This window comes from Sinocyclocheilus anshuiensis, unplaced genomic scaffold (assembly GCF_001515605.1).
Source record: "Sinocyclocheilus anshuiensis isolate Anshui unplaced genomic scaffold, SAMN03320099.WGS_v1.1 scaffold230, whole genome shotgun sequence".
Classification (NCBI taxonomy): domain Eukaryota; kingdom Metazoa; phylum Chordata; class Actinopteri; order Cypriniformes; family Cyprinidae; genus Sinocyclocheilus; species Sinocyclocheilus anshuiensis.
The window spans coordinates 821,435-835,816 of record NW_015546034.1 but is presented as its reverse complement, the minus strand read 5'-3'; the positions used below and the strand labels follow the sequence as shown (position 1 = coordinate 835,816).

Here is a 14,382-nt window from a genome sequence, read left to right as displayed (position 1 = left end):
TTTCACAATTTCTTACGAAAATTAATAATTTTCCAAACCTAACTAAATAACTGGAGGCAGAGTTATTTTTAACTCCATGTAGATCACAAACCTCTGAAATTGGTTGATAATTGTAAATGTTATCGTGTTTTTATCCGGAAAAAACCGCAGCTCCTCCGTTTACCTCCATTCATTTTTAAGGCAGTCTTGCCTTCACAAACATGGCGGACGCGTCGACGTATCGCAGCAACGGCTCAAAGCGACCAATGAGGCGTCTAGGTATTTAAGATATAAACACAAATTAAGACGTTAAGTGTCTGTGCTGAAAAGCAAACTTGCACGAATGTATCCTAACTTGCATAATGTGTTTTGATCTGTATGTAGTGTTATGTAGGGCGATTATGTAACTAGAAACACGAGCAACCACGTGTATACGTTTACATGCACAATTTTTGGTTCAATCGGACTGCTGCGTCATTGCACATGCGCAGTTCTTTCAGTTTCGGAGTTAAATCCGATCGAGTGTTTACATGCACTCTCAATCGTATTAGAAAATGAATAAACCACCCCCTTCAATCCGATCGAAATTTCATTCTGATCGAGCTCAGTCAAATCGATTAAGGTGTTTACATGAAGGTTTTTCGATTGAGCCGTCAATCCGATTAGGCCTACAAATGGATTATTTGGTTGCATGTAAACGCGTAGCCAGTGACACCATACTGTATGCAATTGCATGGAGAAGTGTTGCCCATTTAAAGAAAGAATAATCAGAAAAAAAATTAAAGCTTGTGTTACTTTAAACAAAAAAAAAATTGTTTTGAGCTTGCACATCGAGAAATGGCTGTCAAGCACTTCATTTATTGGATTTTGTTCAGTTGTGTTATATAAGCTATCCAATGTGTCATAACGGATTTGTGAGTGTAATGAAAAATCATCTTAAAAAACACCCTGACATTATATTTAGCTATAACATAGTAAACAATAAGTGAAATACAAAAGAGTTTCTCTATAAATAGTTTCTAAGAAAAGGAAACAGTGTTGACTATCATGTGAGTGAGTCTTCCTTTATCCAGTGTCCCCTTCATGCAACCTAGTCAGGTGACATGGGTGCATGTTGTGTGACAAAGGCTTGCTTTTCTTTAAAATCCCCCTGTAAGTCACAGTGTCAACTACTGACCTTTACAATCAGTGAAGCTCATGTGTGCTTGGACTCTAACAACATATGCTTTTCATCTCCTTACAGTATTCAGATACTTTGATATTCATATAGGGCTCTCTGTGGATTACTTAATCATGCGACTTTAGAAAGTCTAAATCAGCAAAATTCACGTGAGCAAGATTAGGCAAAAATGTGTCCAACCTTATTAATTGCTGGAAGGATACTGCAGTGTTTGTTTCTTGATATTTGGAGACATTTGGATGGAACTGACAAAATATCCTTTAACGTTCGCACTTAGCGTTATTGTTAAATGGAGGTATATGAAAATGCTTTTAAATTTCGTGCAGTAGTTTTAATTTTAGGTCGTTTGCTATGACAACCCCCACCTCCCATTTCAAGTAAAGTTGTTTTAATTAATCTTTATGGAATAATTAAAAGTGATATACTGCCCTCTACTGATTTAATCTGCTTTAAACATAAAAATGCCCCTTTTCAACCACAACACAGATTTGATTGATTTATTTGTACCCTGCATTTGTTATGTTGATAGACTACTTTTTTAGTATGAGATTAACCCTTTAAACCTCCGGCGGCACAAAAAAATTCAAAATTAATGTAATTATTTCCATCAACTCTTAACGAGCGCTGAGCAGTTCCTCTAAACCGAAGTGTACCGCGGGCGGGACGCACCCCTTCTGCCACAATATTACTAATCATATTTTTTCAAACCACTGCCTTGATCAACAAAAAATGGATATCTTTTGAAAGCCCAGAGTCTGAGCTTTACAATGAATGTAGCCACTTTGATTAACTCCAATAGTGCCGAGTTACTTGCTAATAAATGACAACAAAAAAAATCATAATTTACAAAATATGTTTTTTGTGCCATGTACTCTAATATGTCAAAAATATAGCTCAGATAGTCATGTGTCATATGTCATTTGAAAGGTCTCATTGAGTAGAATATAGAAATGTTTGGGGCTTTGAATAAACTGGAGCGAGTTTTTGTACAAGAAGGCACCCCCAGACCCATATGAAAATAATGTATTGATGTCACCGTTTTACTTGTAACTTCATAAAACATGATCAGATCCTGGAAAAGTAGGCACCATTATTTATGGGACCATAAAACCATAAAATGAGCCCAAAATCACTATAATCTGCCATTTATATCTAAAGATTTTCCTCATGAATTTATAACCCACATAAAACTGCACAGGCAGCATAGTTTAGCCAAAAAAATCTAAGGTAGCTGTCATGTGGCGATTTCACTCATAACTTCATGAAACATGCATATATCATAGAAAATGACACGCCATTATTTGCAGAAAATTCCCCTGATTAAAAAGAGCCCAAACTCACTATAATCCATCGCTCCGATCTAAAGATATCTCTCATAAAGCTATAACACATAGAAAAGAATTAGGTCATGTAGCTTAGTCTATACATACAATTCATTAATTGTTAATACTTTCAATCACTCATTCATTACTTTTTGTATGAAATAAAGTCTAGCTGCATACAGTCGTAACAAAACCCACTGTAAGCTATTTCAACAGTCCACGCCTGACGTTCACATGATTACATGTCAAGCAAAAATCTCAAGAAAACTTATCTTTTTTGGGGAAAACAAGCTTTGTCACAGAAATAAGTCTTGGATATGCTGCTAAGTGGAATGACCATAATGTTAATATTTTCAGTCATATGATTTCAATAAATAAGAAAAAATAATACAACTTTTAAAAAATTCCCTCAATAAATTATCTTTTGACTTTGAACAGGTTTTGCTAACATCATGGGAACTAAATGTGCCCGCAAGGACAGTAACTAAATCATTAGGAAATATGAGGAACATGTGGCTTAATAAACATACAAAATAATAATTTAATGTAATATTAATATGCAAATACGTTTTTGTGATGGTTAGATTTTGAATAAGGGGATATAAAATATCCTAAGCTCAGTATACACAGTTGACATCAATGGGAGTCACATGCAATGGGCATTTGTGTACACCTTTCAAATAAATAGAATTCTTTGCCTATGCATTTATATTTCACAACAACAACAACAACACTATCAACAACATTAAGTCTAGTTATTAGGCTATTATTTAAAACTTTCAAAGAATTTGACGTGTCTAATACAGCTTATGGGGGTCTAAGCTTATGTGTGAGCACGTGAGGTCATATGCTCAGAAGTTTGACGCTGATTTTTGTGCCTTTACATTCAGACTAGCAAATCACGAATCAGTTACGCATTATTCAATTACACCCCATAAAAAGGGTGTGACGTGTAAAACACAATAGAGCGCGTGCTCACACTAAATACCGACGCGTTCAATTGGACACAGTGATAGTGGAGGGCTGCTATAAATGCCACGCCGAGTGGGAGAGACTACACTGCAACTGAATCTCAACTCAGAAGCACTACGACGATCAATACCTGGGAACCGGTTGCAGTTCTGAAATAATATAGGCTACATCTGTTTGCTTTACGACTGTAGCTACTTTTAAATAAACAATAATAGCCTGTTAATAATTTATTCTCCTTTAATTAGTAATTTTAAAGTATTTTAAAATGGAATACCAAAAGGCGGCAGAATTGAACGGTTTGTGCAATGGCAAAATTGTCAGAGTATCTCTGCCGTAACGGCTTTAGCGAGCTGACAGTCGATTCGAAAAAAGTCGCTGTCCAGCACAAAAACGAGATATCCCGAAAAGAGGCGGAGGATGAGTCGCGGTTACCTGCTCTGGAGGCGGCGTACACAACCATCCTGCGAGGTCTGGGAGAAAACACAGACCGGCAGGGGCTCCTCAAAACCCCGCTCCGTGCTGCAAAGGCCATGCAGTTCCTGGCCAAAGGCTACCACGAGACCATCTACGGTAAGTAGGCCTATAGGCTATTATTATGCAGAAAATAATTACATTATACAAGTTCACCTGCTGTCTGATATTCCGTTTTAAATATAGGGGTTTCAAACAACGTTTTAGTAGGAAATTACAAGTCAGTCAACAGAAATCACTTTCACCGGAGGAGGTTACTATAGCAACACTTCCAGCTAGGATAGGCTACTTTTTATTTCTCTCATATTACTCTTGTTATACTCGACTGTTTATTTCTTTATTATGGTTTTACACAACACAAATATACCACAGAATATGAAATATACTACTATTGTACATTGTTTAAAAAGTCTTTAAGATAGCTGACTGTGTATAACAGGGGTGCCCAAACTCGGTCCTGGAGGGCCGGTGTCCTGCAGAGTTTAGCTCCAACTTGCCTCAACACACCTGCCTTCAAGTTTCTAGTATGCCTAGTAAGAGCTTGATTAGCTGGTTCAGGTGTGTTTAATTGGGGTTGGAGCTAAACTCTTCAGGACACCGGCCCTCCAGGACCGAGCTTGGGCACCCCTGGTGTATAAAGTTGTGTTGCGCAAGAGCAGTCGATTGTGCTCCCAAAATGACTGACAGATAAAGTAGACCCTCTAAAAGTCACTGGATTATTGGATCATTGGGTATCTATACAAAATTTCACGTAAATATGTTAGAAATATGTTATTATTTTCTAGTTTTTAATATATAGTTTCACTGTTTATTTTATTAACCCCTTCAGACCCCCCCCCACTCCCCACTGAGCATTTTTAGTCCTCAATAGTTCTTAGCTCATCACCAAACTGGGTTTTTTATTTATGGGTGTGATTGTAGCCAAAATTATGATCACATCATTCTAATCCAAGTGTTTTTCAGTGGGCTAAGTCACATAACACTAAAAATATTTACCCATGGTGTGTTTGACAATTCCACTACGTTGGTGAGGTATTGTATAAAATACTTATACGTCATTCTGGACTTGCTCAATTAGTCTGCAACAGATGCTGAAAGCACCAGCTTCAATAGTCTGATTGGTGTGAAGGACTACTTAAACTAATCACACTTTCTCCTGAGCTGACCTGATTTATGAGAGGGCTTTTTAATGTGTATTGTTTTCAAAGTTTGTTTTTATAAAACCTTTAATATTTTCATTTTGTGTAAACCCTATCAAAATTATTTGTTAAGTAATTAACTTTTGTATATATATGTTTTTCTTATTCCACAGATGTCCTTAATGATGCCATCTTTGATGAAGACCACGAGGATCTAGTTATTGTGAAAGATATTGACATGTTTTCACTTTGTGAACATTATCTAGTACCATTTTTTGGCAAGGTATGTCTCAGTATCTGCTGATAAAGTCAATGAAAGATGCTTTTAGCCACTCAGTTTATGTTATGCTTGATGTTGCACCGCTAGGCAAGGCGGTTTCATGGGTTGTAAGGGAATCATTGATGCATACATTTGTCTGGGCCTGGGAGAGTGTTGCTTGCTGGGAGGTCAATGGGTTCTTTTCAATGAGCTGTAGTGCATAAGAAATAAATGTTTTTATGTTAATTCATCTGTAGGTTCACATAGGATATCTGCCAAGTAAAAAGGTTGTTGGCCTCAGTAAGCTTGCGAGGTGAGTATACAACTTGCAAACACACACACACACACACACACACACACACAGACAAAATTTAGTGTGCCAGTCTCAGACGGACGGTAAAGGGCCTTGTTCTCAAATCAGAGTAGGTCTGAAAAAGAGAATGTATTAGTTACAAGTGGCTGAGTTCTTCTGTTATCACAGCTCATTCACTTGAGGCTTAGATCCAAAGCCTGGCACAGTATCCTGTCCCATCTGAAAAACGCCAGACTAGCTGACTTCTGGCGCTGAGGAAATCCCCCTCAACTCCCACTTCCACTGTAGGGTGGTTGTGGGAACCATTAACATTGCAATCCTCACAAAATATCATGTGCAGCCTGGTGCTTCCTTTGCCTGAGTAAAATAAACCAGACTTCATGAGACACCATTCATCAGTCCCATTGATATCTATTACTAATTTTATCACAAAATTGTCTGAAATGTTTACCATTTACATTTATAGTTCTATACAATATTTATTGTCATTCTTTGGGAAGGAAATAGCTACATATTGAATTGGTTGTTTGATAAGTGTCACATGTTTGGTGATTTTTTTAACTTACGTGCTGTGAATTTTTGTCGCTCTTAGGATTGTTGAAATCTACAGTCGCAGACTTCAAGGTAACGATCACAACTGTTTTATTATTTAGATATCTAAAAAGGGAGATAGACCTATATTAATGTTCAAAAAAACGGTAGAATTATTTCTATATTTTTAAAGAAATGAATACTTTAATTCAGCAAGGGTGCATTAAATTGATCAAAAGTGACATTTGCAAATGCAAATACATTTCCTTTATATTCATCAAAGAATCATGAAAAAGAATCATCATGTTTTCCACAAAAATATTAAGCAGCACAACTGTTTTCAACATTGATAATAATAAAACATATTTATTGATCACCAAATCAGCATATTAGAATGATTTCTGAAGGATCTCTGTAAAATTATGCCTTCCAAACATAGGAATAAATTACATTCTGCAATTTATTAAAATAGAAAAGTTATTTTGAATTGTAATATTTACAATATCACTATTAAAATAGGTTAGAGGTTTTTTTAAATATTGAAAATCTTACATACCCATAACTTTTTGAACAGTAGAATTGCTAGTGTTACTTATATAGTAATAGTCATGTGTAACGTTTATTTTTGGCATTAGCATCTCTCAATCTCAACCTCAGAATTTACTGTTGAATCCATGCTGCACCTCACATTTGTCGTTTCTTCAGTGTTTTACTATTAATTTTTTTTTAATACAGTCCAAGAGCGCCTAACAAAGCAAATAGCAATGGCAATCTCTGAGGCCTTGCAGCCTGTCGGTGTGGCAGTTGTCATCGAGGCAGCGTTAAGTATTTGAAAGACGAAACACAATCATTTCATTAGATTATATACTAGCCTTCTTTCTCATAAACCCATGTTTCTTAATACAGATCAATGCGATTAGATTTCACATAACTTTAAAGCTCAGAATACAGTACAGTCATTCAGCTGCTTCATACAGTGGCTGTCATGGTTGATGAATTATTTCTACAATAACACGCATGAAAATTTGTATTTCAAAGGTTATTTGTGGCCTGAATGGACGTTTGTTGTTGCAGTCACATGTGTATGGTCATGCGTGGAGTGCAGAAGATAAACAGTCGTACTGTGACCAGCGCCATGCTGGGTGTGTTCAGAGAGGATCCAAAAGCTCGAGAAGAGTTCCTGGCCCTGACCAAAGGTGCACAGTGATCACACTACCTTCCCTGCTCCAACTCCATCAGTGTGTTTACAGCCAAACAGGTCAATGAATATTCTCTACATTTGAAACCCTCCATGGTGCTAAGAGAATCTCACTGAGCCAGAGTTGTAGATCTTTCCACCAGCTACTGAGACTCGGCCTACTGCTGAAACTCAGGAGTCTTCACTGTTTGCATATATTGCATATAGAAAATGTGAATATTGAAAGATCAGTGTTACATGAACTACTAGTTTTGAGAAACTAACACCGAATGGCCAAACATTCACACAGCTGCCTTAAAACTGACATTTCTACTATCTTACTTCTGATATTAACAATTAATAAATTAACATATTGCCTCAGATACTTGTCTAACCTTACGACTTTTTACAAAATGAAGATACTAGAACTTATTTGTATATAACTTTAAGAGAAATACATATTTTTGTCATATACTCTGATTAGATCATATTTAAGAGGTCATAAGCAAACATAATGAATAATTTATAGTTATACAAGTCAATGAAAGGTTTATTGTGACATTACTGTGTGGCATAATTTATAAATGGTTAGAAATAAACAACATTGCCATTAGGATATTGTCACTTTTTTTTTTTTACACAATATATGTACTGAATTGTATAAGAAATCAAAACAAATTTCAACCATGCCAACTGCAACAATAAAGCACCATTATGAGAAGCATTTGTCTGTGTTTTTTCAATGCAAATAACTGATTTCTGCAAAATGTTGTCACAATTTTATTCGTCAAGAAATATTTACAGATGTAAAAATGTAGGTGTCCCGGACAATTCTTCATTTAATTGATATTAAGGAAATTACATTATACAGAATCTAAGTATTTCTATGTTGTGACTTCTCACACTTAAAATATGGCAAAAAATATACATACTGTAATAAGAGCATCCATAACAGTTAAACCCTATTATACAATTATGTGGGTCCAAGAGAAATGAAATTCCAAATGATCACTAAAAAAAGAAAACAACAGATCTCCAGTAACCATCTGAAACAGTGTTGACAAAAAGAACCAGTGGCAGAAGAATACGAAATGGAAACGGACTATAAACATATAACTGCACACTGAACTTGTAGCTGTCTTATATTGGTATGTCACTGTCTATTCGTTTCATATTTACATTAGATTTTGTAATAGTGAACAATGCCTTGAAAACAGTAGAGGAAATATAACTTCAAACAAGATAGATACATTCATATTTTTTTTAATTGTGGGAAGAGGTCAAATTTACAAGTCAAAGTCTAGACTTTGGTAAGACCCAATGGCTAAATAAGTAAAAAAGCGCAATAAATTGCCATGAAGAGAACTTATTTTTATTAAATGGCCTAACCACTGTCATCATGAATAAGAACATTTTCTAAACATGTTCCCCAGCAAATGTACTCAAAGGCATCTACATTGTCCAAACAGTACAAGCCACTATATTGCTCTAAGGTTGTTTAGTGAGAGAGAAATTCCACTGAATATTTGATATAAATACAGTCATAAACGTAGAGCACTCCTTTTGCACCACAAAACGCAGCAAACTAAACTCTTTTGTGAACTCAACACAATCATTCTCTCAACACTTGGAAGAGTCAACACAGACATCCACAAACATCCCCATCTCAGCTAAAGACAAATCTCCCATCAAACTGAGGTCTGTTTGTAATTCTTGGTGTCAAGAACCTTCTTCCCACACATGGCACAAATTCCTGTAAAAGTAGAAAAAGAGGGGTGGTGAGCACATATAGCCGTGTGACAGAAACAAAAGAGCACCTAAGCATTCCCTTGCTATCCATCTCACCTTTTTTGTAAGCACATCCCTGACAGTAATGTGAACCAGACTGATGGACAGAGCTTTTGCATATTCTGCATGTGGCAAATCCAGACTTCCCATAAGGATCAAACCTGTCAAAATAGTAGACGCATTGTTATTACATTATTATGACTTTCAAATCTAAATGTATTACAAGACTGTGATGGTGAAACATAAAATTCCATGCAACAAACCTGGCTTTTTTTGATGTCAGCATTTTATTTTCATTAAGCTTTCGACCACCACTCTCTGTAATATAACGGTTTGCAGGTTAGTATTCAGTGTTGACGAAGCATAAATACAAATATATAAAAGGGTAATAATAAACATAAAACGTTAGTTCATCTTTAAAACGATTACCTGTTGTGTTTCTAGCCCCATCTTTCCAGGTATCAGGCGTGATGACTCGCCCCAGCTTCTTCTCGCCTGCGGAGGCCATATGTAATTCACAAAAGTCCGACAGCACACACATTTCATGTTTGATTGATCAAATTTCACGTCCAAATACACAGCATATTAATGTTTAACATAGTCTATATATATATATATATATATATATATATATATATATTAAAAAAAAACTACAAGCGACGTTTATATTTATAGCACAGTTTTGTTGTTTCTCTCGCTGATCTTGCTAGCGAGCCAAATAATTATTGCATACGAACTACAATATTAACGACGTAGACATATTTGTGTAAAACAAATAACCCTTTGATATACAATATGATTTATAATTTAACTACTTACACTTCTCGCAAACCATCTTCAAATGTCAGAAAATCTTAGCTAACACGTCTAGATAGTTCTGTTGTTGTACAAACGAAGCTAGAAACACTGCTCACATAGTAAAGTATGACGTATGATACGTTGTCAAAATAAAAGTCCTAAGAAATCCCACTCAATATAGTTGTATCAACGTTTATAGTCTGTGGTTGGATTTAGCGAGAAACAAAAAATTGTGTGCAGTAACAGTGGATGCTACTCCTACAAATAATAATAATAATAATAATAATAATAAAAATTATTTTATTATTACAATCTTTTATTATGTTTTGTTTAGTTGAGAGTGATTGTTGGTGACTTCATTCTACCGGAAGTACACGGCAGTCATGTTTTGTAAATAAACTGTTCGACTTTTACATTGATTTGTAGTCTTATGGCATTCGGTTTAGAAAGGGTACGATTGTAATTTGCACATATTTAAGTGCTCGATGAATCTGGTAAAGCATTAGTTTAGGAATTTTTATTTGTAGATATAAACTTTAACTAGGCACAACACTCCATTGGTAGGTCTTTACTTCAAAGTAAATTGAATTAATCGTTAAATTAATCACTTATTTTAGCTGTGTGCAATATTGTCCTTTGCCTTTATTTTCATAACCGGAGATTGCCAGTCTCATTATTACGGTGGTTTCTTTTATTTGGGGTGTTTTGTGTCCTTTCTTTGACCTTATCTGAAATTATTTGAAAGAACTGTTCTTTTGGAATTGTTTATTAATATATTGATTTACTCTCATTGTTCTTTATCAGGTACCGCCATTTAACCTCCATAATGTGGGATGTTGAGATCAGGGGCATGGCATCGGCTCATGCCATTATTGCCTCCTCCATCTTCATGGCAACTGTGATGCCTGCTGTGTTTGTGGAAAACTTCTCTGTTTATGGGACCCACATGGTTTGGCTGTATTGTGTGGCTGGATCTGTTGCTGTGGTCAACATCGCAGTGTTTTGGCTTCTTGGCATCAGCCCACCAACAAAGAAGAACACGCTGAGCTACAAGGTAGAGATGGGCAGCACATTCTCCAATGGATGCAAACATAATTAATGACTTTCAGAATGTAATGAGTTTCATTTGTTATTTCTTTGACAGATCAACAGATTGTTCAAATCCTGTCTGTACTTTGTACTGTCATGCCTCTTCTTTCATACTGTGGTGGTACTATACGGAGCACCTTTGCTTGAGTAAGTATGTGTTTGTTTGTTTGTTTGTTGACCCAAAATGTAAAATACCAATGTATAAGTCATACCTCACATTGTAGGTCAGCTCTGGAGACGTTTTCTCTGGCCGTGCTGCTGTCCACACTCACTACATTGAGATGTCTCTGTATCCTGGGTCCTAACGTACAGGCTTGGATCCGGGTTTTCAGCCGAGATGGGTAAGTGCAGGATAAACGCTTTACATTAACCACTTGAATTATTCCTTCCTCCCTTTATGGTGTGGAAGAGCTTTGGTGAAGAGTTTGTGTGGAATTGTTTCACAGATACAGTCGTCAGTGGCTGTAATCCACTAGATGGAGACCTTGTCCAACTTTGACAAATAGAATTTCACATACACGGGATTATTGTAGGATGAACACCTTATATCTAGAATAGATGAAGCAAAAACATTTTGAAAGAACAATTGCAATGCTCAAATCCCCATAAATGAGTAACTGGAGTTAAGTGTGGCTTAATGCTCTGATCAAATCCTGTTTTGTTTTTTTGTTGTTTTTTTCATCGCTGTAGGGTGGGGCCTGATCTGGTTCTTGTTTTCTGATTGTATATAGCACGATTTAAATAATATAATCACTAAAGCATCTCTGTATGTATTATTTTAGCTTAAATTAACTTCAAACTAACTGAAGTGTTTTGAAACAAGACCACAGAATGCTTGGACTATCATTTAGTGATGTTCTAATGGTATGATAGTCAGAGATTCTGTGTGTTGTTTATACAGCTGCAGTATCTCTGCTTAAAGGGTTAGTTCACCCAAAAATAAAAATTAGGCTGTGTTACGTCTTTTGGACAGAAGGAATGCAACACCCGCTGAGTACAACGATAGAGCTTGAAAGATCAAAGACAATTTTTAATATAACTCCGACTGGATTCGTTTGAAAGAAGAAAGTCATATACACCTAGGTGCATCAGGGGTGAGTAAAACACAGCCTAATTTTTATTTTTGGGCGAACTAACCCTTTAAGCACTGCAGGAAATTTGTCTCTCAAATGTAAATACGAAGCTGTTTTCATCGAACATTTATAGTCCTCTTGTATACTACATCATTGCACTCTATACCAGCCTCATGTTTAATACCCTACATACAGTGTTGTTTTTACTAATATAATGTTTAGATACACTACCATTCAAAAGTATGGGGTCAGTAAGATTTATGTTTTTGAAAGAAGCCTCATATGCTCGCCAAGGCTGCATATATTTGATCGAAAAAACAGAAAAGCGGTAATGTTATTAAATATTATTTCAATTTAAAATAACCGTTTTCTATTTGGATATATTTTAAAATGTAATGGGAAATCTCACATAATCCTTCAGGTATCACTCAAATATGATGATATGGTGATCAAAAACATTTCTTCTTATTATAATAGTGTTAAAAACAGCTGTGCTGCTTACTATTTTTGTGGAAACCATGATATCTTTTTCAAGATACTTTGATGAATAGAAAGTTCAAAAGAATAGCATTTATTTAAAATCCGTTATATATTTGTAATAATATAAACATCTTTACTGTCACTTTTGGTCAATTAAATGCATCCTTGCTGAATAAAAGTATAGATTTCTTAAAGGGGTCATCGGATGCAAAATTCACTTTTCAAGTTGTGAATATTTTGAATAAAACAGGAAAAACGAAATAAAGGCGATCCATGTGTCATACAGATCTATTGTGGCTGCGTTGTGTCACATGACAAGCATGACGCGTCGCCATGGAAACAATAAGGCGATACATTTTAAAATAACGGTCGCCAAAAAAAAACTCACGCTGGGGGCTCAGCTAGAATATTTTAAACTCACGTGCGAAAGGGTTAAAAAAAAAAACTTACTGACCCCAAACATTTGAATGGTAGTGTACGTTTATATGAACACTGCTTCTTTTGATATGGTTAATTTTCTGTATTTAAGAGCAATGTTTGTATTTTGTTCATGTTAATTTGTTATCAGCAATGTTATGATGTTGAGCATGTGTGATTTTCAGGGCGATGTCAGTGTGGGACACCTCTCTTCAGATTACCACTGGCTGTAGTGTGATTGGGGCCTGGTTGGGAGCTTTCCCTATTCCTCTCGACTGGGACAGACCGTGGCAGGTTAGTGTCATTACACTATTGCAATATTGGGTTACACTTTATTTTAAGGTGTCCTTGTTAGTGTAATTATACATTTAAGTACTAAATATTAATTAACTACATGTACTTACTATATGGTTAGGGTTCGGTTTAGGGTTACTTGCATGTAATTATGCATAATTTCATTTTGTTGATATTGTGAGTGCACACAAATAAAAGTAGACGCTTTACAGTTCCGAGTGATGTATTACTCTTACCTTTTATGAGCAATAATTACGGCATATTTTAAGTATTATATTATTATTATTATTATAAGTATTATTATATTTTTAATATTTAAATGTATATTTTAAGTTGTTTCCTTTATTTTAAGGTGTCCTTGTTAGTGTAATTATACATTTAAGTACTAAATATTAATTAACTACATGTACTTACTATATGGTTAGGGTTCGGTTTAGGGTTACTTGCATGTAATTATGCATAATTTATTGTTATTACAAGTACATGTAAGGTGTAACAAGGACACCTTAAAGTGTTACCCAATATTGCAATGCAAACTGCTCTGATAAATTCCAGTCATTTCAATAGAAATATCAAATAGCAGTTAACACACATGCTTCTGGTTCATTGAGATGTGGCGCTCAGTTGGGTGATGCAGGTTTGAGTCTGGCCTGTAGCACATTCCAATTAGAGGTCTGCAAGCCCGTCATTTTTTTTTTGTAACAGATCGGGCTCGGGTCGGACTCAGGCTCATTTAGCTTCTCTCCTTTTATTGTGCCATATACGCGCAGAGCACACATGGGCTACTGTATGAAATATTGCTATATTGATTATATTATAAATATTATACATCGCCTACGCAACGCATATACGCATGCATTAACATACAGGTGACAGTTGACCATGCACGGCATCAGGGAGAAGTTGGAGCGTGGGGAGTTACTAAAAGTTTCCAATGCTTCGGGAAAAGCTGCATTTTGGAAGAATCTTGATTTGATATACCACGACAAACAGTGAGTCAATTGGTCATGTGCAGTACAGAATCTGCAAAACATATCCTTGCACATGACAGCAAAAAACGCACGCAATAGGCTAAAGCGTGCCGCAAAGCCCCAGCAAAA

The 14,382-nt window shown here is 35.8% G+C and overlaps 2 protein-coding genes and 1 pseudogene across 4 annotated transcripts in view; 2 read left to right on the top strand and 1 right to left on the bottom strand.

The window, feature by feature from the left end:
- Nucleotides 1–3,555: 3,555 nt before the first annotated feature.
- LOC107698823 (GTP cyclohydrolase 1-like) lies at nt 3,556–7,663 on the top strand (annotated as a pseudogene).
- Nucleotides 7,664–8,116: 453 nt separating this feature from the next.
- On the bottom strand, nt 8,117–10,048 carry LOC107698826 (cysteine-rich PDZ-binding protein). The gene is made up of 5 exons (XM_016499946.1): nt 9,951–10,048; nt 9,561–9,626; nt 9,395–9,449; nt 9,189–9,292; nt 8,117–9,096 (listed from the first exon to the last, which is right to left on the bottom strand). Exons 1-5 carry the CDS (start codon nt 9,964–9,966, stop codon nt 9,032–9,034), a joined length of 306 nt encoding a protein of 101 aa, XP_016355432.1. The 5' UTR covers nt 9,967–10,048; the 3' UTR covers nt 8,117–9,031.
- Nucleotides 10,049–10,287: 239 nt separating this feature from the next.
- The window catches only part of LOC107698824 (phosphatidylinositol-glycan biosynthesis class F protein-like), a 9,011-nt gene continuing 4,916 nt past the window's right edge, over nt 10,288–14,382 (top strand). Inside the window, exons 1-5 of one of the 3 annotated variants that reach the window (XM_016499944.1) lie at nt 10,288–10,319; nt 10,734–10,983; nt 11,074–11,165; nt 11,243–11,359; nt 13,174–13,282. In XM_016499944.1, coding sequence (XP_016355430.1) covers nt 10,756–10,983; nt 11,074–11,165; nt 11,243–11,359; nt 13,174–13,282 — 546 coding nt within the window. In that variant the 5' untranslated portion in view covers nt 10,288–10,319; nt 10,734–10,755. Of the gene's footprint in view, nt 10,490–10,733; nt 10,984–11,073; nt 11,166–11,242; nt 11,360–13,173; nt 13,283–14,382 lie in introns of all 3 variants that reach the window. The other 2 variants (XM_016499943.1, XM_016499942.1) reach the window with 2 other exon arrangements.

Excerpts from the sequence above, each read along its gene's own strand:
- LOC107698826 (XM_016499946.1), bottom strand. Across the intron at positions 9,450-9,560 it reads TGGGGCTAGAAACACAACAG|AGAGTGGTGGTCGAAAGCTT; the intron begins GTAATCGTTTTA and ends GTTATATTACAG. Across the intron at positions 9,097-9,188 it reads GGGATGTGCTTACAAAAAAG|GAATTTGTGCCATGTGTGGG; the intron begins GTGAGATGGATA and ends CTACTTTTACAG.